Genomic DNA, 21,384 nt, shown 5'->3' with positions numbered 1-21,384 from the left:
GGCGGATACATGGCAGATGCAGTTTAATGTAGATAAGTGTGAGGTTATTCACTTTGGAAGTAAGAATAGAAAGGCAGATTATTATCTGAATGGTGTCAAGTTAGGAGGAGGGGGAGTTCAACGAGATCTGGGTGTCCTAGTGCATCAGTCAATGAAAGGAAGCATGCAGGTTCAGCAGGCAGTGAAGAAAGCCAATGGAATGTTGGCCTTCGTAACAAGAGGAGTTGAGTATAGGAGCAAAGAGGTCCTTCTACAGTTGTACCGGGCCCTGGTGAGACCGCACCTGGAGTACTGTGTGCAGTTTTGGTCTCCAAATTTGAGGAAGGATATTCTTGCTATGGAGGGCGTGCAGCGTAGGTTCACTAGATTAATTCCCGGAATGGCGGGACTGTCGTATGTTGAAAGGCTGGAGCGATTGGGCTTGTATACACTGGAATTTAGAAGGATGAGGGGGGATCTTATTGAAACATATAAGATAATTAGGGGATTGGACACATTAGAGGCAGATAACATGTTCCCAATGTTGGGGGAGTCCAGAACAAGGGGCCACAGTTTGAGAATAAGGGGTAGGCCATTTAGAACGGAGATGAGGAAGAACTTTTTCAGTCAGAGGGTGGTGAAGGTGTGGAATTCTCTGCCTCAGAAGGCAGTGGAGGCCAGTTCGTTGGATGCTTTCAAGAGAGAGCTGGATAGAGCTCTTAAGGATAGCGGAGTGAGGGGGTATGGGGAGAAGGCAGGAACGGGGTACTGATTGATAGTGATCAGCCATGATCGCATTGAATGGCGGTGCTGGCTCGAAGGGCTGAATGGCCTACTCCTGCACCTATTGTCTATTGTCTATTGTCTATTGTCTATTGACATTCCAACTACAAAATGTAATACCTTTACCCCCTGTTTTCATAGTAGTATCTTGCATCTTAACCGATAAATAGTCTATAATAAAGCAAATGGCTTGGCACCCGAACTACAACATTTTTCTTGAATGAAGGGTGGATGATCTTTTGTACTACGTAGAATGTCTCCCGGAAATATCTTCCAAAGGTATATAAATTCTGAAAAATGACATAATAATAAAAATTGAATCTAAAAAAAATAATCAATATATAAAAGGTTAAAAGAGTGCAGGAAAAAAAAAGAAACAACTAAAACTACAACTACAATTAGTGCAGTTAGTGATAGTCACCCTAAGGTGACAAAAAATCTAAGGACTTCCGTGGGATGTAAAAAAAATAATAATACTAGCTCCGTTTTTTAACGAAGTTGTTGGGTTTTAAAAAAAATAAAAGAGAGTTAAACGGGGCAGGCCCGAAACTAATTAGTCTATAATAAACCGATTTTTCTGTCTAAGGTACATTAATTAAGTGTTCGAAGTAAAGTTTACATAAATCAAATATTACTTGTACTTCTTATTAGTAATGATTAATAATAATATATGTTTTTTGATTAATAGTAATCAGTTACGGTTAATATTCGTATAGTATATACACTAAGCTTAAATCTTTAGGTTTTAGTATCTTAAAGTCCAATCAGTTGTCTGCCAATTAATAAAGCCGTGAAGTCATATTCAACCCATCAGCGACCTTTCGATCTCCCGAGCGAATTCCAGTGCTTTATTGTGGTCAGTAAAAAAGGATTCTATTTGATTGTAGGTAACTCGGAGTTTTGCTGGTTACAGCATACCAAATCTGAGCGATGGGATCTTCCTAAGAATAGATCTTGACTCATTGAACAATGCTCTTTTCTTGACCACCTCAGCAGGGTAATCTCTGAAGATGCGAATCTCATCACCTTGAAATGATAAAGTTCTGTTGCTAGCAATTCTCGACAGCATATCTTCTAAAACGTGAGGATGATGCACCTTCAGTATCAAATGCTTTGGAGGGGCGTTAGCACCTGGACGTGCTCTCAGTGCTCTGTGGGCTCGGTCCAGCACGGGCTTTGAATCCATTTTCAAAACTTCTTGTAACAGCTCAGCAGTAAAGTCACGAAGGTTTTTAGCTTTCTCTTTACCTTCTTTAACTCCAAGAATTCTTAAATTTTGTCGTTTAGAATGACCCTCTAGGTCAGTACATTTTTCAGTTAATTTCATTAATAAATCAGATAAACGCTGAGTCTCCGTCAATACTGCTTTTGTTGTTTCAGCACTCGTCTCGGCTAAGGCTTCCAACTCACATATAGCCTCATCATGTTGTTGTATTGACGCAGTGATGTGGTTCACCTTACCGGAAAAATCGGAGTCCAACTTTTGTAGCTTGGAGGTTACTTCCTCCATGTGTTCATTCATGATTTCACATATTTCAGCCTTTGATGAAGCCAACTGATCCTTAATAATAGTTAGTATTTCCCCCTTCATTCCTTTAAGCGATACTAATTCAGCTTTCATCTCTTAGAGTTCAACCGTCATATTCGTTACTTGAGACTTCATACCTGAAAGCTCCTCACCAACAACGCTACGAAATTCTTCCAAACCAATTTTTTTGGCTGTGGATTCCGGGTTCGTTTGGAAGTTTCTTCCTGAGTCAACGCTGAAGTTTGGGCTGCAGCAGAGGCTTCCATCTGTCCTGGTTCTTCTACTTCCAACAGTCTTGTTCTAACCGTTCCTTTTTTAACAGTTTTTAACGGGGGGGTGCGACTTGTCGACATTTACTATTAAAAGTCGCGATCTGATGACGTCACCCACCCTTTGTTGAGAATTGCCGGTAAGTTGCAACGGGCCCGTCCCGTTCCTCTCTCCTTAAATCGAAATGTTCACGGAGCTAGTTGGTGTGCGACTTACTCAGTCCATAGCGCCACCGGAAGTCGTGACAGTTCATCTCCATGTAGCATTTGGTCTCATACACCTTAACCATTAAATCACCTTTCTCCTTTACATCTTTGGTGCTAATAGATGAAGTTTCATTGTAATTGGTGTCATATTTTTAAAGTCATTCACAATTTAAATTTTAAATCTATCTCCGAGGGAGGGAGGGGGGGGGGGAGGAGGGAAGATAAAGGGGGTTGAGGGGGATGGAGTGGGGGGGAGGAGAGGGTGCTGCACCAATGCAGGAGAGGTTTGGGCCCAATGGGTCAATTTGGTCTTGTAATTAAATAAACCTCTCCCAAGCCACCGATGCCCCAGAGAAAACAATTCGAGTCTGTTGAACCTTTTCTTCAAGACAATACCCCCTAATTCAGGCAGCGTTCTGTAAACACTCCCTTCGAAGCCTCCACGTTCTTGTAACGGGAAGAGAAGAAATAATAATAATAATAATAATGCATTTTATTTATATAGCGCTTTTCATATACTCAAAGACGCTTTACAGAGATTTAGAGAACATAGGGAAATGAATAAATAGATAAATAAGTAAATAAGTAAACGAACAGAGAAAAGAGACAGAAGGTGAGGTGACCTTCAGTGGTTGAAGGCAGTACTGAACAGGTGAGACTTCAGCGATGTTTTGAATGTGGTGAGTGTGGAGGAGTCTCTAACGGTTTGGGGTAGTGAGTTCCATAGGGTGGGAGCAGCGATGGAGAAAGCCCTGTCCCCCCAGGATCTGAGTTTGGTCCGGATGTGGGGGGATAGGAGATTGGCAGCGGCAGAGCGGAGGGTGCAGGTGGGAGTGTGCCTGTGGAGGAGGTCGGTCAGGTAGGATGGGGCCAGGTTATGGAGGGCTTTGTCGGTTATGAGGAGGATTTTGTACTGGATTCTCTGGGGGATGGGGAGCCAGTGGAGTTTGTAAAGGACGGGGGTGATATGGTCACGGATCGGGGTGTGGGTGAGTAGACGGGCAACGGAGTTTTGAATGTATTGAAGTTTACTGATGATTTTTGAGGGTGCGCCATAGAGGAGGCTGTTGCAGTAGTCCAGACGGGAGGTGATGAAGGCGTGGATGAGGGTTTCTGCAGCTGTGGAGGAGAGGGATGGACGGAGACGGGCAATGTTTTTGAGGTGGAAGAAGGCTGTCTTTGTGATGTGTTTGATGTGTTTGTCGAAGGAGAGGGTTTGATCAAAGATGATTCCAAGATTCCGGATGTGAGGGGAGGTGGATACTGGGAGACCATCAATGTTGAGGATGAAGTTTTGGGTGGATTTGGTGAGCGTTTTTGGACCAATGATGATGATTTCAGATTTGTTGCAATTGAGTTTGAGGAAATTTGATTGAAGCCAAGATTTTATTTCAGTGATGCAGTTTGTCAGTGTAGAGTGTGTGGTGGGGGAGATTGACTTGGTGGAGATGAGGAGCTGGATATCATCGGCGAAGCAGTGGAAGTTGAGACCATGACGGCGGATTAATTGACCAAGGGGGAACAGGTAGAGGATGAAGAGGAGGGGGCCAAGGACTGAGCCTTGGGGGACACCTTGGGGGAGGGGAGCGGTGGGGGATTTACAGTTGTTAATGGAGATGATACATGAAATACATGCAATACTGAAACAGTGTGAATCTGTGGAATTCTCTGCCACGGAAGAGAATCTGCCAATTCACTGGGTGTACTCAAGAGAAAGTTGAGATACGATAAAACTTTATTCATCCTCGGAGGGATATTGGTCTGCAAACCGTCGCAACACACAACAATGTTCACGAAAACGTGAAATTAAAAATGAGAAAAAAAAGAAAAACACAAGCGGCTGTTGGCTGGCTGCCGTGTGCACAGCGCCTTAACTGGAACGAACAAACTAACGCAGGCTTATCCCCAGGGCAGAGGATTGTATAACTAGAGTGCCCCACACCAGGCCCCTCTTTGTTCTCCCACTGTCCCTCACGGCGGTCCTCTGTCAAAGAGAACACCTACAAGTCCTTGGTCAGGCCCAAATTGGAGTATTATGGAGCTGTACGGGATCCTTTCCACAACAACAACAAGATCACCCTGGAGGAAGGACAAGGCCGAGCAGTTCGCATTGTATGTAATGACAAGCGCAAATCAAGTGTGAATAATATGCTGACTTCTCTCGGATGGAATACCCGAGAGCTCCGCAGAATCAGCCTAAGACTTATTGCAATTTACAAGGAGATTCACAAAATCACGCCATCAAATCTTCCGCAGAGCACCAACTGCCATGAAACAAGACAAATACAGGTCCCTACATCATCAACTCGCTGAATATCAATAAACTTTGCTACCGATATTCCCTTTACCCAAGATCGATCAGGGATTGGAATATGTTGCCACCCAACACATGTGCTGCTCCCGATGTTAAGTCATTTAAAAAGGAGATTGAGCAACTAGATCTCCTCAACTTGGTCAAAAAGGCCCACTTTAAAATTTAATCACTACTCTACTCACTCCGACCTGAGCGAGATAAACACTTATGAGGTGTTTGCGCAGTAATCAACCAGAACCAGAACCCAGGCCGGGTCATCCATTGTTCTTCGCGGTAGTCCCCCCCCAGGCCGGGTCATCCATTGTCTTCCCGTCTTCCCCTCCCCCCTTTAGGCCCCACCGCTGCCGAGGCTCCTTCGGCCCATTCAGGCTTTGCCGCTCGGCTCCTCCGCAGTCCGCTGTGGGGCAAGTCGAGCCTGTCTTTCTGCAACGTCGCTCTGGGACTTTGATTCGGCCACATTTGGAGTATCATGTGCAGTTCTGGTCGCTTCCCTTACAGGAAGAACATGGACATTTGGAAAGGGTGCAGAAGAGGTTTGGCAGAATGATGCCTGGATTAGGGGATATTCGCCATTGGGAGAGGTTGGACAGACTTGAATAGTTTTCTCTGGAATGCCCGAGGTTGCAGGGAAATCTGATAGCCTCGCCGCTTGCTGCATATCACGTGCACCGCCTTGATTGTTATTTTTGCGATTGCTCAATGTTTCCGAGAAATTACACTGAAACTGAAAGTGCTTCTTGGAATCAATCACAGTCTCAAGAAAAGAACCCACGGTAGGCTTGAACAAGTCGCCACGTCTTAGGGCGTATCCTAAATACGGGTGCTGTCTGTCCGGAGTTTGTACGTTCTCCCCGGGACCTGCGTGGGGATTTCTCCAAGATCTTCGGTTTGTAGGTCAATTGGCTTGGCAAAATTGTACATTGTCCTTACTGTAACTCGGATAGTGTAAGTGTGCCGTGATCTTTGGTCGCTGGACTTGTAGTTAACTCTGGGATTTGCCCAAGGCGTCTCGGCACATGAGAGCTCCCAGCGCGGGGCTTGTCGTCAGTCCGGCGAGGTTGAAAGTCCGACTTCAGCGCTGACAGTACAAGAGGAGGCTCCCAGAGAGACCATTCGTCCCATCGTCATCGCTGCAACCCCGCTACAGTTGCTGACGGACGTCTCCTCGACCGGTGAGTGAAACAGATTAATGTCCCAGTGAAACACAAGAAACTAAGAACGCGGGAACATTGAGCAAAAATACAACGCTGGAGGTTCTCATACGGAAAAGGAGGCGATGTCCATTGCCCTCCAGAGATGCGACCTGTGGCGCTGAGTAACCCCAGTATTTTTGTTTCTGATCACAATTGAGTGTAAAGTATAGTCGGAGATAGACACAAAATGCTGGCGTAACTCGGGGACAAACAACATCTCTGGAGAGGAGGAATGGGTGACGTTTAGGGTCGAGACCCTTCTTCACACTAGGTCAGGGTAGACGGACGGCACCTATTTTCTATGTTTTGCTACTCCTGCACCTATTTGCTATGTTTCTATGTCTCGGTATCTTCAAATATCATTGATGTGATTCTCTGTACCTTTTCTATCTTCTCTTTCAGCTGTTCTAATTGTTCACTCTTCCCTGCAACAAATATCACATTAACTGTGGATTGCCCTGCTGCATATCCTGTTCCCTTTATCTCTACTAGTCTTGTTAATCCCTTCTCCAATAACTGCTCCCTTAACGAAAATGCATTAATTCCTTTGCAAGTGCAGAGCACTATTCTGAATGGCCAACCCTTTAAGGTTAAGCGTCGCCTGAAAGTGACGATAAAGGAAAACAAAGATTACTTTTTCTTCATTCGGGGTTACCACTAACCTATGACCATTTACAACCGTAATATCATCACGTCGGGGCAGTACAGCGGTAGAGTTGTTGCTTTACAGAGCTTTCAGCGCCAGAAACCCGGGTTTGATCCCGACTACGGGTGCTGTCAGCACGGAGTTGGTACGTTCTCCCGTGACCACGTTGGTTTTCTCTGAAATCTTCGGCTTCCGCTCATATTCTAAAGACGTAGAGGTTTGTCGGTTAATTGGGTTTGTTTCAATGTAAATTGTCCCGAGTGTTTGTTGGATAGTGTTAATATGCTGAGATCACTGGTCGGTGCGGACTCAGTGAGCCGAAAGGTCTGTTTCTGCGCTGTATCTCCAAACCGAACTAATTGGGTTGAGTTCTCCTGACTCTCCTCCCCCCCCCTCCCCCTCCCCCCTCAAATCTTTGCACATCCCCAATCTTTTCCACTCGTCAGTTCAATTTCATGTTTCATGTATTTTGTGTTTTATGACTCTTGGTAGATCAATTTCCCTCTTGGGATAAATAAAGCTCTATCGTATCGTACTAACTCCCGCATGTACCTCCAAACTATTTTGGTTCATTTGCAAACCCCTACTTCTTCGGTAATCAATGTACAAATGCAAGAGTGTATTCAAATTTGGGAGTCCCACAAACACTGTCAGTACATCAAAGCAAGCTTACCCAAAAGAGCTGAAAGTGCAAAGGCAGTAATCCATAACTCTTGAGCAATATCTTTAACACCGTCGGGAATATATTCTTGTTCCCAAAAGCAACGTTTAAAATAATTCCCCTGTTGTTCCAATCTATATTCCAATCTATAGTCCATAAAGTGGTAAAACATTAAAGTGTCCGGCACCTCCTTAGCTGATGACCTGAACTCTTTTTACGCACGTTCGAGATTGGCAACATCAACCCTAGCTCGCCGTCTAAAAGCAACACCGACAGGGCGCTGGCTAGCGAGGCTGGAGAGGGATCCACCGCCGGGGATGTGCACACATTCTCGGTGTCTGAGCACGACGTGAGGAGGGCTCTGAAGCATGTGAACACGAGGAAAGCTGGAGGCCCAGATGGTATAGCTGGGCGAGTACTGAAGTCTTGTGATACTCAGCATGCTCCAGTGCTCACCACAATATTTAACCTCTCCTTGGCCAAGTCCGTGGTCCCTGCATGCTTCAAAAGATCCATTATTGTACCGGTGACAAAGAATACCTCTCCAGCTTGTCTGAATGACTACCAACCAGTGGTCCTCACCTTGGTTGTCATGAAATGCTTCAAGAGACTAATCAAGAACCACATCTGTGCCCTCCTTCCTCGCAACATGGACCCACTGCAGTTCGCATACCGTCCGAACAGATCCACGGATGATGCGGTCTCCCAGGTTCTGCACACCGCTCTCTCTCATCTGGACAGCCAGAAGGCGGGCTATGTGAGGATGCTGTTCATTGACTTTAGTTCAGCCTTCAATACTATAGTCCCCACCAGACTTGCTGAGAAGCTGCTGGAACTGGGGCTTAACACTCCTCTGTGTGCCTGGGTCCTGGTCTTTCTCACCACCAGGCCCCAAATGGTCAGGATGGGGGAACACACATCTAGCCCCCCCACCCTGAACACAGGATCCCCCCAGGGCTGCGTCCTTAGCTCCCTACTGTACTCCATGTACACACATGACTGTGTGGCCAGGTTCAGCTCCAACTCAATCATCAAGTTTGCTGATGACACTGTGGTGGTGGGCCGGATCTCCGACAACGATGAGAAGGCCTACCGGGAGGAGATGGCTGATCTGGCACTCTGGTGTCAGGACAACAGCCTCCTCTTGAATGTCAAAAAAACTAAGGAGCTGATTGTGGACTTTAGAAGGGCTTAACATCCAAGGACGTACACGCCACTGGAAATAAATGGGTCTACTGTGGATAGGGTAAGCAGCTTGAAATACCTGGGAGTCCACATCAAAGAGGATCTGACATGGACAACACACATTGCCGCACTGGTGGGTAAGGCAAGGCAGCGCCTTTACCACCTCAGACAGCTGAGGAAATTCAGAGTGTCAAGTCAAGTCAAGTTTATTTGTCACATACACATACACGATGTGCAGTGAAATGCACATTCTCTGAGGATCCTTCAATGCAGGAGGAGATAAGACTTTTTTTGCCTTCCATCACAGTGAGGAGGTGCCTGGAGGAGTCACTGTGATGGTTGTTTACGTTAAACTTATGTAATTGTGTGCTTTGTGCTCTTTACTGTCATGACTGTACGTCAGCGACATTTCATTCAAATTTATTTTGAATGACAATAAATGTTTCAATTCAATTCAATTCGTATGTTGGCCTCTCCATCATGTAAGACCTTAGGTCAAAAATATTGCAAACAACTCATCTTCTTTGTAATTTGCATAATTTACTACTTCAAATTTCCCCCTCTTGGTAGACACAAAATACTGGAGTAACTGCTGGACAGGCAGCATCTCTGGATAGAAGCAATGGGGATGCCAAATATCACCCACTCCTTCTATCCAGAGATGCTGTTTGTTCAGCTGTTACTCCAGCATTTTTTGTCTATCTTCAGTTTTAACTAGCATCTGCAGTTCCTTCCGACACCTTCCCCCTCTTGGTACTTGGCCACGTCTAAGTAAGCCATATAAATAACTAATCTAATATATATCTGGAACTCAGCTTGTTATATTTTATTCCGCTTTCAGGTCACTGGTGTTTCCTGAGTGTCCGCTCCCAGTTCAACAATGAGCGAGATCTTGCAACTGTCCACTCTGGGCCGTCCTTTCCAATTGGGAATGCTGTACGACTGCCGATCGGACACTCTGATCCCAGGTACTGGAATGTCATCACACAAATCAGTATGGTCAATGCGGTGTCATACGTTCAGGTTGCCAATCTTACCATGGTGACTTTGACTCTGAGTTTCAGTGCAGTTTCCCGATGGGATAAGGATGGTTTGCAAATTAAGTTGCTGAACCCTGGTAAGGCTGATTAACAATATCATTGGCAGATGTGGCATTTTGGGAAGTCAAACTAGGACTGGACCTCAGAGCGAAAAGTAGCGCCATGAGGAACATGGTAGAGCAGATGGATCCAGCAGTACAGGTACATATTTCCTTCAAAGTAGCATTACACATAGATAAGGGGGCAAAGGATGCTGTTGGTACATTGGATTTCACCAGTCAGGTTACTGAAAATAGAACATTGGACACAAAATGTTAGAGTAATTCAGCAGGTCAGCCAACATCTATAGAGAAAAGGAGTAGGTGCTCATTTTCTCCGGAGATGCTGTCTGACCCGCTGAGTTACTCACAACTTTGTTTGTGTCTATCTTCTGTTTAAACCAGCATCCGCAGTTCCTTCAGACACATAGAATATTGGCTGTTATGTTGCAATTGTACAAAACATTCATGAGGCCACATTTGGAGTACTCTGAAGGAGAACTGGTCACTCTGTTCGAGGAAGCATGTCATTGAGCTGGAAAGAAGCAGAGATTTACGAGATGTTGCTAGAACCTGAAGGCTTTGGCTATTGGACAGGCTAGGACTTTATTCCTTGGAGCGCAGGACACAGAAGGGTGGTCATACAGATGTGTTTAAAATCATCAGGGGAATAGATAAATTGGACGCACAGAGACATTCCCCCAGGGTAGGGAAATCAAGAACCAGAGGACCTTGGTTTAAGGTAGAGGAGCCCGATTTAATTCGAAGCTATGGGACAATGTTTACACCCGGAGGGTGATGGGTATATGGAATGTGCTGCCAGAGGAGGTATTTGAGGCAGGTACTCTTACAGCATTTTAAACACACTTGGGCAAGTCCATGGATAGGAAAGGTTTTGAGGGAGATAGACACAAAATGCTGGAGTTACTCAGCGGGACAGGCGGCATCTCTAGAGAGAAGCCATTCCTTCTCTCCAGAGATGCTGCCTGTCCCGCTGAGTTACTCCAGCATTTTGTGTTTATCTTTGATTTAAACCAGCATCTGCAGTTCTTTCCTTCACAAGGTTATGAGAAAATGGGCTACCTTAGATAGGGCATGTTGGTCAATATGGACAATTTTGCTCTATGATTATTAGACAGCATCTGGTAAAAAGTACACTGGGATCACCTACTTGCAAGTTACTCCACAACTGGTTAGTGGGAGTCAATCAGGGCCAAAGTGTTCCCATGGCAGGTAAAGGTAAGGACAGCAATTCAAAAGTACCCCAGTTATTATGGCGTAATGGAGGTTGGATATAAGAAAGCATATGATAGGAATGGAAAAGCATTACACATAGATAGGGGGGCAAAGAATCTGTTGGTACATTGGATTTCAGCAGTCAGATTACTGAGAATAGAACATTGGACACAAAGTGTTAGACCAGCTTAGATAGTGAGGGAGGATTTCCCTCTGGAGTGTCCAAAGTGTCGTGGGGGGACAAACTTTAAAAAGTAATTGGGAGAGCAAAGTGAGAGGAGATGGTATAATGTGTGTAGGGAGGGTGTCTAGGTTAAGGAAAATCACAAGCAGATTAGGTTATATTAAGGGCGGGAGGGTAACCAGACAACCAATAAGGCACAGAGGGCTGTGAACCATTGCAGCAGGGTCTTGATTAGTTGGCCAGGCGGGCTGAGAATTTGATACAGAAAAATATGAGGTGTTGCATTTTGGAAAGTCTAACATGGATAGGACCGACACAGTGAATGGTTGGACTCTGGGGAGTGTTGTAGAGTAGAGTGGTCTGGGAGTGAAGGTGCATGGTTCCTTGAAGGTGGAGTTGCAGGTAGTCAAAAAGGCTTTTGGCACATTGGCCTTCAGCAGTCAGAGGATTGAGGATAGAAGTTGGGAGGTCATGTTGCAGTTATATGAGATGTTGGTGAGATCACATTTAGAGTATTGTGTTCAGTTCTGGGCACCATGTTATAGGAAATATGTTGTCAAGCTGGAAAATGTACAAAGAAGATTTACAGGGATTTTGCCAGAACTCAAAGGTCTGAGTTATAGGGAGAGGTAGAGTAGGCTGGGATTCCATTACTTGGAGGGCAGGAGGGTTGACCTTATAGAAGTGTATAAAATCATGAGAGGAATCGATCGGGTAGATGCACAGGGTATCTTGCCCAGAGTAGGTGAATTGAGGATCAGGGGACAAAGGTTTAAGGTGAAAGGGAAAAGATTCAATAGGAATCTGAGGGATAACTTTTTCACACAAAGGTTGGTGGGTGTGTGGAATGTGCTGCCAGAGGAGGTAGTTGAGGCAGGGACTATTGCAATATTTAGTAAAGTTTGAGAGGAACATGGATAGTATTGGGTTGGCAGGAATATGGCCAAACACAGGTTGATCGGACTAGTGTAGCTGAGACATGTTGGCCAGTGTGGGGAAATTGGGCCAAAGGGCCTGTTTCCAAGCTGTATGAATATATGACTATGACTCCAATCTGTTCATGGAGTTAGAAAAGTCGGGGGTTCTGAAATTAATTGCTCTTATCCGTATTTAACAAAGAGAAGCACATGGCAGAGAAGTCAATTATTCTGATAGTAACATTCTAGGACTTTATTATGAGAAAGGATGTCTCACTGTGCACAAAAGTGGATAATAATGGCCAGTTGGTGTATCTGAGAGGCAGTGGGAGATCAGGGAGGAGGCAATTTGGTCCCAGACTGTGGTCACAGGTAAGGTGCCATCCTCCGTATACCAGCCAGCATCTGCAAGAGAGAAGCCGTTAATGTTCCAGGTCAGAGATTACTCATCAGATCTGCGACAGGGCGAAAACAATCTAGATGCAGAAAAGACATGGCATGGTGACATAGCCATAGAGCTACTGCCTTACAGCACCAGCGACCCGGGTTCCATCCTGTCTACGGGTGCTGTCTGTACGGGGTATGTACGTTCTCCCGTGACCTGCGTAGGGTTTCTCCGAGATCTTCAGTTTCCTTTTGCACTCCAAAGACGTAGAGGTTTGTAGGATAATTGGCTTGGTGTAATGTGAATATTGTACCGGGTGTGTGCAGTTTGGTCGTGTTAATATGCGGGGATCGCTGGTCAATGCAGATTCGCTGTTTGTGTGTTGTCTCTCTAAACTAATCTAAAGGTTTGAGAGGGATTGAAATGACAAAGAGAATATCTCTGATAGAGTCATAGTCATAATGTGGAAACAGGCTCTTCGGTCCAACTTGCCCACACCGGCCAACATGACCCAGCTACACTAGTCCCACTTGCCTGCGTTTGTTCCATATCCCTTCAAACTTGTTCTATCCGTGTAACTGTCTAACTGTTTCTTAAATGTTGGGGTAGCCCCAGCCTCGTCTACCCCCTCTGGCTGCTTGTTCCATATACCCACCACTCTTTGTGTGAAAAAGTTACCCCTTAGTTTCCTATGAAATCTTTTCCCCCTCACCTTGAACCTATGGTCCTCTGGTCCTTGATTCCCCCACTCCAGGCAAGAGATTCTGTGCATCTGATAGGGTTGGGACAAAGAATGTATGTGGGATGTACTAGAGGACAGAGGATCTAGGGGGATAGAGGAACTGAAAGAAATTTGCATTAGGCGAGAAATATTATTGGGGGGACTGATGGGACTGAAGGTTGATAAATCCCCAGGACCTGATGGTCTGCATCCCAGGGTACTCAGGGAGGTGGCTCGAGAAATAGTGGACGCATTGGTGATTATTTTCCAATGTTCAATAGATTCAGGATCAGTTCCTGTGGATTGGAGGATAGCTAATGTTATCCCACTTTTCAAGAAAGGAGCAAGAGAGAAAACGGGGAATTACAGACCTGTTAGCCTAACATCAGTGGTGGGTAAGATGCTGGAGTCAATTATTAAAGAGGTAATAACGGTGCCTTTGGATAGCAATAAAAGGACATGCCAAGTCAACGTGGATTTATGAAAGGGAAATTATGCTTGACTAATCTTCTGGAATTTTGTGAGGATATGACGTAAAATGGATGAAGGGGAGCCAGTGGATGTCATGTATCTAGACTTTCAGAAAGCCTTTGATAAGGTCCCACATGGGAGTCTGGTGATCAAAATTAGAGCACATGGTATTGTGGGTAGAGTGTTGACATGGATAGAGAATTGGTTGGCAGACAGGAAGCAAAGAGTAGGAGTAAACAGGTCCTTTTCAGAATAGCAGGCAGTGGCGAGCGGAGTGCCGCAAGGCTCGGTGTTGGGGCCGCAACTATTTACCATGTATATTAATGATTTGGATGAAGGAATTAGAAGTAACACCAGCAAGTTTGCAGACGACACAAAGCTGGGTGGCAGTGTGAACTCCGAAGAGGATGTTAGGAGGTTGCAGAGTGACCTGGACCGGTTGAGTGAGTGGGCAGATGCATGGCAGATGCAGTATAATATAGATAAATGTGAGGTTATCCACTTTGGCAGCAAAAACAAGGAGGCTCGTTATTGTCTCAATGGAGTCAGGTTTTGTCAGGGGGAAGTGCAGCGAGACCTGGGTATCCTTGTACACCAGTCACTGAATGTTGGCGTGCAGGTACAGCAGGCAGTGAAGAAAGCTAATGGCATGTTGGCCTTCATAACAAGAGGATTTCAGTATAGGAGTAAAGAGGTTCTTCTGCAGTTGTATAGGGTCCTGGTAAGACCCATCTGGAGTATTGTGTACAGTTTTGGTCTCCTAATTTGAGGTAGGACATCCTTGTTCTTGAGGCAGTGCATCGTAGGTTCACGAGATTGATCCCTGGGTTGGCGGGACTGTCATATGAGGAAAGATTGAAAAGACTGGGCTTGTATTCACTGGAGTTTATAACGATGAGAGGGGATCTTATAGAGACATATGAAATTATAAAAGGACTGGACAAGCTAGATGCAGGAAAAATGCTCCCAATGTTGGGGGAGTCCAGAACCAGGGGCCACAGTCTTAGAATAAAGGGGAGGCCATTTAAAACTGAGGTGAGAAGGAACTTTTTCACCCAGACAGTTGTGAATTTGCGGAATTCTCTGCCTTAGAGGGCGGTGGAGGCCAAATCAGTGGATGAATTTAAGAGAGAGTTAGATAGAGCTTTGGGGGCTAGTAGAATCAAGGGATATGGGGAGAAGTTGCGCACAGGTCACTGATTGTGGATGATGAGCCATCATCACAATGAATGGCGGTGCTGGCTTGAAAGGCCAAATGGCCTCTTCCTGCACCTATTTTCTATGTTTCTATGTTACTAACCACAAAACACAGAGAATGAATCTACTGAATAAACATTGTTTTCTTTGATTAATTTCTACTGGTTGATCCAATTTTACAGTTTTGATCGCTGTTTTATTCTATAGGTGTCACCTTGTGGGACTTACAGACACTGCAGAGCAACCTTGATCGTCGTGATCAGCGCAGCACCGAGTTTCACTTGATTGCATCAGACTCCATGGAGAAGAAAGCTGCTGCCCTCAATGTGTCAGGGTCACTGAAGGCGAGTCTCCTGGGTGGGTTAGTGGAGGTGAAAGGGTCGGCAAAATATCTCAGTGACACAAAGGAATCTAAGCAACAAGCACGAGTTACCCTTCAGTACAAAACAACAACCAGGTTTGAGCAACTGACGATGAATCACTTAGGGAGACAGAATATTACCTACCCGGGTGTGTTTGATGAGGGCTCAGCCACCCATGTCATTACAGCAGTGCTCTATGGGGCCCAGGCCTTCTTTGTGTTTGACCAAATGGCTTCATCAGCAGAGAACACACAGGATATTCAGGGTAACATGGAGGCAATGATTAAACATCTCCCTCTGATTGCGATTCAGGGCGAAGCCTCCGTAAAAATGACAAAAGAACAAAAGTCTCATTCTGAGAAATTTAGCTGCACCTTTTATGGGGATTTCTCACTGAAGAACAACCCCACCACCTTCAAAGATGCCATCAATATCTACGCAACCCTCCCAACCCTCCTCGGCCAAGGTGGAGAGCATTCAGTGCCCATCACAGTCTGGCTCTATCCGCTCAATAAACTCGACTCAAAAGCTGCCCAGCTGGTGAGGGGGATCAGCGTGGGACTGGTCAATAGCTGTCAGAGTGTCCTGGAACAGCTCAGTGAGGCCGTGATGAGGTGCAATGACCTGATGAAAGAAAGTGTTGCCAATCAGTTTCCTGAGATCGGGAATAGGATACTGCACTTTCGAGAAATGTGTCTGGAGTACACACTAGTTTTCCAGGGGAATTTGGCGAGGGTTCTGCCATCCATTCGGGGCGGCGGGGAGGAGGAAGGATTACTGGTGAATATACTGAAGAACAGGGAACAGTCACCATTCAAACACCAGGCACTGACCACGTGGCTGGATGACATGGAACGAGAGATGAAGGTAGTGAGACGTTACCTCAGCGTATTTAAAGATGTACCAATTGTGAAATCAATGGGCGAGTTGGATGACAAGTTGATGGATCTAGCAACAGATTATGTTGTCTGCTTCACATTTACAACATTACATCGGGAGGACTTCTACCTGTCAGAGGCAAACAACCACCTCCGATCTCTCACAACTCAGAACATGCAGGTACCCAATCCTGCTGACGGATCCTGTGCAACAGGACACAGCGAACAATGGTTTAACTCACGGTCTGTCTCGCAGAAAATGAACGAGCTATTCCGATCATTCCTGGATTTTGCCACAGCCAATAGAGCTGATGAGAAAGTAAAATTCCTTGTTAGTTCTGTGCAGAATGACAGCAAAGTGGGAGCATCCATTTACCTTTACGAGAGAGGGTTTCTGGAGAACCAGTGCTTTGAACCCCCACCACAGCCAGAGATACCAACGGTTAGTGGTACAACTCATGACAGTGTGACGCTGCAGTTACAGCCACCAAGATGTGGTGCCGGTGAGATTGTGGGCTACAAGGTAAAATACCAAGTTAGCCAGCAGGAGGAATGGACAATTCTGGACACACCTGATCAATGCCACTCCTTCACAATACCTGGGTTACAGCCACACCAGGAGTATCACATCCGATGCAGAGCAGTGACCAAGGTGGGGGTCAGCAAGGCTAGTGAGAGCTACAAGAGCTTCACCCGGCCGGCAAACCCACCTGGTAATCCGGTCTTCCAGGATTGTTCACCCAATCCAACACTGCACTGGGACAGACCAAGTCAGATTGGAGCTGATGTTAATATAATTCGGTACAGCATTGAATATAGAGAAGAACCGTTAGTTAATTTCAACAAGAAAGGTGGATCATGGGAGGAAGTTAAGACAACAGGCACACAATGCCACTATCGTTTAGAGGGACTGAAACCCACGACTGTCTACCGAGTCCGATTGTCTGCTGAGTGCGGAAAGACAGGATCTAGTGCAGCAAGTGAGGAGGTTCTATTAAAAATAGAAACCACATCAGTCAGAATAGCCCAGAAACTTTTCAAAGACACTCAATTAATATCCGAAGGAAACCCTTCCATTTACAAGCTCAAACTACAGAAGGAGGTAGCTGATAAATCCAAACAGCTTATGAAATACTCCTTTGGAAACCCCACCACAAAACACACAATGAAGACAATTATGGTTCTGGGAGAAACTGGCACTGGAAAGACAACCCTCATCAATGGGATGATCAATTATATCTTGGGCGTGGAATGGGGAGACAACTTCAGATACACGTTAATACAGGAACAGACAGGAAAGTCCCAGGCTGAGAGTCAGACATCCTCCATCACTGCCTACCAGCTCCATCATCAGGTAGGATTTAACATCGATTACTCTCTGACCATCATTGACACACCAGAATTCGGAGACACCAGGGGCATCGGGTGGGATCAACAGATCACTGAGCAAATCCTAGAGTTCTTCACTTCCCCACAGGGTGTTGATCAGATCGACGCCGTGTGCTTTGTTGCTCAAGCCGCCCTGCCTCGCCTGACTCACACACAGAAATATGCCTTTGATTCAATTCTTTCTATTTTTGGCAAAGATATTGCAGAGAACATTCAGATCCTGGTGACGTTCGCAGACGGACAGCTTCCCCCCGTTCTGGATGCCCTGAAATTAGCTGAGGTACCGTGTCCCAAAGACAAAACGGGTCTGCCAGTACACTTCAAGTTTAACAATTCAGCCATTTTTGCCCAACGTCCAACCTCTGGAAACTGTGGCACCGAGTGCAGATCCAATGACAGCGGAGTAGGGGGAGAGAACGATGATAACTTTGATACAATGTTTTGGAAGATGGGAGTAAACAGTATGAAGACATTCTTCACAGCTCTGAACACAATGGAAACCAGAAGTTTGAGTTTAACGAGAGAGGTTCTGAAGGAACGTAAGCTGTTAGAAGTTGCAGTGGTGGGATTGCAGAAGCAGATCCGAGGTGTTCTGGGTATTTGGGAAATAATTGACCTGCACTTGGGTAGGTGTAAGAACACAGTTGTTCTGGCGCTGATTGAACAATTATCGGGCAGTATTAGACGTCTTGAAGAAATAGCTCTGAGACCAAACCCATTATCAACCCCAGCTTACATTGACCTCATGATTCAGTCTGAGAAAGAAGAGGCGAAGCCTGGGTTCATCGAGCGAATTGAGACACTGAGGGAAGTAAAGGAACGGGCAGAGTTAATACTACTGATACTACTTCCACTCAGCCTATAAACAATCCATTTTTCTAATTCCCCCTCCTTCTCCTGCTTCACCTTCCCACAGCCTCTCACACCACCACTTGCTTCCTCAATGCTGCCCCACCCTCACCCGCTAGCTGCCACCCCCCGGTCCGTGGCTTGTCACTACCAGGTGCTAACTGGAGTGGATTTTCATCTAGGTACAACGTCAATACTTCAGGAGAGCCTGAAGAATCTATTCACAACCCTTCCCGTTCCAAGTCCCCGCGCGGAAAGCTCACCTAAATCACAGCGCCCATTTCTTCACGAGACAGGCTATCCCCAGTACCAGTTCGTAACCATCTTCCCCAACTCCCACTCTGTCCGTGAGGTCAGACGGCACATTTCCCACTCAGTGCCAGAGGAGGGGAAGCTTTCTGCCAGCTCTGTTTCTTTCCCTGGTCAACGCCAGAGTCCGAGTCACGGGCTGGTGGGGGGTAAAGTAGTCACAGACAGTGTCAGTGAAACTGTTCAACCCCTCTAGCCTCAGGACAAGGTACAGAGTGCGCATCGTCCACAGCAGGACTCAATCTCTATCGCCACCGAGACAGTGAAACACATACTCAGGAACTCCTCCAGCTCACAGACACACATTCCCAGGGCCGTTGAGAAGTGGGGCTCATCAAGAATGTGAGAAAGACCATTAAAGTGGAGCACCTCACCAGAGAACTCCTTCCTTCACTCTCCATGTGTTGATTCTCAGGGATCAGCACCTTCCATGTCCTGGGCACCGTCACCAGATGGACGGAGGACGTTCTCCTGAGGTTGACTAGCCTCAGGGCAAAGCCAACCAGATGCCTCCAACTGCACTCAAAACCATCTACAAGAGTGTCCTTAAGGCACTAGGCATCAGTATAGAGCTGGGATGTACCTACTCAGCATGGCCGTCATCGGAATGTGATTCAGAACAGATTCCATTCTAGTGTTTACAGGGAGCTGGGGAACTGGTTAAAGGCAAATATTTGTTGGGCGAGCTGGACTGCCTTCCACAGAAACGACGGACTGAATGGCCTTCTCCCGTGCTATGGCTACCCCGGATTGCACCAGACCCGTTCTTGAGTTTTGAGTCCTACTTCACCTTGATGTGAGCTTCCTGTTCCATGTTTATTGTATTACCGAAGTCTTGTTCTACCTCCGGGACCGGGGATAAAAGCATCGGTGAAATTCGGGTAACGAATGAGGATGGGGAAGGAAATCTGAACCCCCTTGCGAGCAGACTCGGAGTCCCTCTTACACTCAGGGACAGGGTACGAGCTTATTTCCCCTGCTGCCTGACGCGCATCCTCCCCAACGATTCACCAGCAACCGAGGCAGAGTTTCTGGGTCCCAGCTGGTAACGGGACTGAGTCATCACATCGACTCCTTCCTGCCCTGCTGTGGCACATGCCTCGCCTCCAAGTCCTGCTTATCGGAATGGAGATCCTCCTGGTCCCGATTGCACTCCATACATTTTGCAAGTCCTGGCCTTGTTTGTCCTCCCAAGTCATATCAGCTTACTCATATCGGCAATGACTCCCACCTGCCTTCCCTGTGTCCATCTTACCAAACGGACAGTATATCAAGTAGTCTAAGACTAGACTGCTCATGACTGACATCAATTTTCATGTCACCTTAAAACTTACTAATCAGACTTCTGCATTGAGATAAAAATCGTTCTTAATTTCAACAGTCAGATCCAATCAGATCTCTGGCACAACATTGGTCACAGTCATCTGATCATAAATCCTCCATATTACGCTCTGAATCCTATTACCAAGCCCACTATGGATTCAATTCCTTCTAGATCCCATGAGCTCGAACCTCCGTGACAAGTTTCCCTTATATGCCCCATCAAAGGCTACAACACCCTCAATGTCCTCATCAATACATTTTATTGCCTCTTCAAACAAATAATCAGATTGATCAAATAGGATCTCTTCCTAACAAAGTTCTTCTGTCTGTGCAAGTGCACATCAACACCGCTCCACAGCTTTTCTTCTCTTTCATGACTGATAGTAGATTTTGAGCCGTGATTACTTGGTTTATCCCCACTGCCCTCCTTTAATAAAGAGACCACATTTCTGCTCTCTCGCCTTCTTGCACTCTACTCAGGGACAAGAGCAGGAATCCTTGCAAGACTCAAAGCAATCTCATCTCTTTGCTATCAAGCAGCCTTGGGTATATCCATCTTAACTCCCTCCAAGTTATCTAATATTTCCTTCTTAACGATAACATGTTTTAAGGTTCACCGACTGCAATGTCGTTCCCTTCCGTGAATGCAGAGAAGTATTCATTTCAGATTTCATCTGCATCCTATGGTTCCAGAAATAGATTGGTCTCCAATGGGTCCTATCCATGAGCTGGCTACATATAAAATGATTTGTGTCATCCTTATTCATGATCCTTTGTTCCCCCATTTGCTTTATAAGCATTTTGTTTTGCTTATTACGTCCAATACTTAATTTTTATTCTATATTTTCCCTTTTCTTCATTCCTTGACAACTTTTTTTCTTTCAAAAGCAATAGGATAAATGTGTTTTCCAAAAGCAATAAGATAAATGATTACTTTTTCGTAACAAAAGTGCCGGGGTAATTCAGCTGTTCGGCCAGCATCTCCAGAAGACGTGGGTAGATGAAGGGTGGCTCCCTTCATCAAAGTAATGTAGCAGGGGAGAGAAATCTGGAGAGAAAGTGGGGAGAGACATTCGACAGGCTTTGGCCCGCCCTAATTCTTCATCAGCTTTCTCCCTCCTATTATGAAACATCGCCTATCCACGTCCCACTGAGATGCTGCTTGACCTGCTGAGTTACTCCAAGAGTTATTGTTCGTCTCATTATCCTTTCAAAAGCAGTATGGCAATTTTTCAATGGGCCACTGATCTTTTTATATTATGTATAAGAAAATAACTGCAGATGCTGGTTCAAATCGAAGGTATTTAATCACGAAATGCT

At 45.7% G+C, this 21,384-nt stretch overlaps 1 protein-coding gene across 1 annotated transcript; it reads left to right on the top strand.

Moving 5' to 3' along the window:
• The first annotated feature begins 6,157 nt into the window (after positions 1-6,157).
• On the top strand, positions 6,158-19,790 carry LOC144590722 (uncharacterized). The gene is made up of 4 exons (XM_078395148.1): positions 6,158-6,252; positions 9,607-9,733; positions 15,162-18,394; positions 19,575-19,790. The coding sequence occupies exons 2-4, from the start codon at positions 9,646-9,648 to the stop codon at positions 19,788-19,790; spliced, it is 3,537 nt and encodes a 1,178-aa protein (XP_078251274.1). The 5' UTR covers positions 6,158-6,252; positions 9,607-9,645.
• The last annotated feature ends 1,594 nt before the right edge of the window (positions 19,791-21,384 follow it).

Source organism: Rhinoraja longicauda, unplaced genomic scaffold (assembly GCF_053455715.1).
Source record: "Rhinoraja longicauda isolate Sanriku21f unplaced genomic scaffold, sRhiLon1.1 Scf000270, whole genome shotgun sequence".
Taxonomy (NCBI): Eukaryota; Metazoa; Chordata; class Chondrichthyes; order Rajiformes; family Arhynchobatidae; genus Rhinoraja; species Rhinoraja longicauda.
The sequence above is the reverse complement of the archived record's forward strand: the minus strand, read 5'-3'. Positions and strand labels throughout refer to the sequence as shown.

Excerpts from the sequence above, each read along its gene's own strand:
- LOC144590722 (XM_078395148.1), top strand. The coding sequence starts at position 9,646 with ATGAGCGAGATCTTGCAACTGTCCACTCTGGGCCGTCCTTTCCAATTG. Across the intron at positions 9,734-15,161 it reads ATCGGACACTCTGATCCCAG|GTGTCACCTTGTGGGACTTA; the intron begins GTACTGGAATGT and ends TTTATTCTATAG. Across the intron at positions 18,395-19,574 it reads GAATTGAGACACTGAGGGAA|TCTTGTTCTACCTCCGGGAC; the intron begins GTAAAGGAACGG and ends GTATTACCGAAG.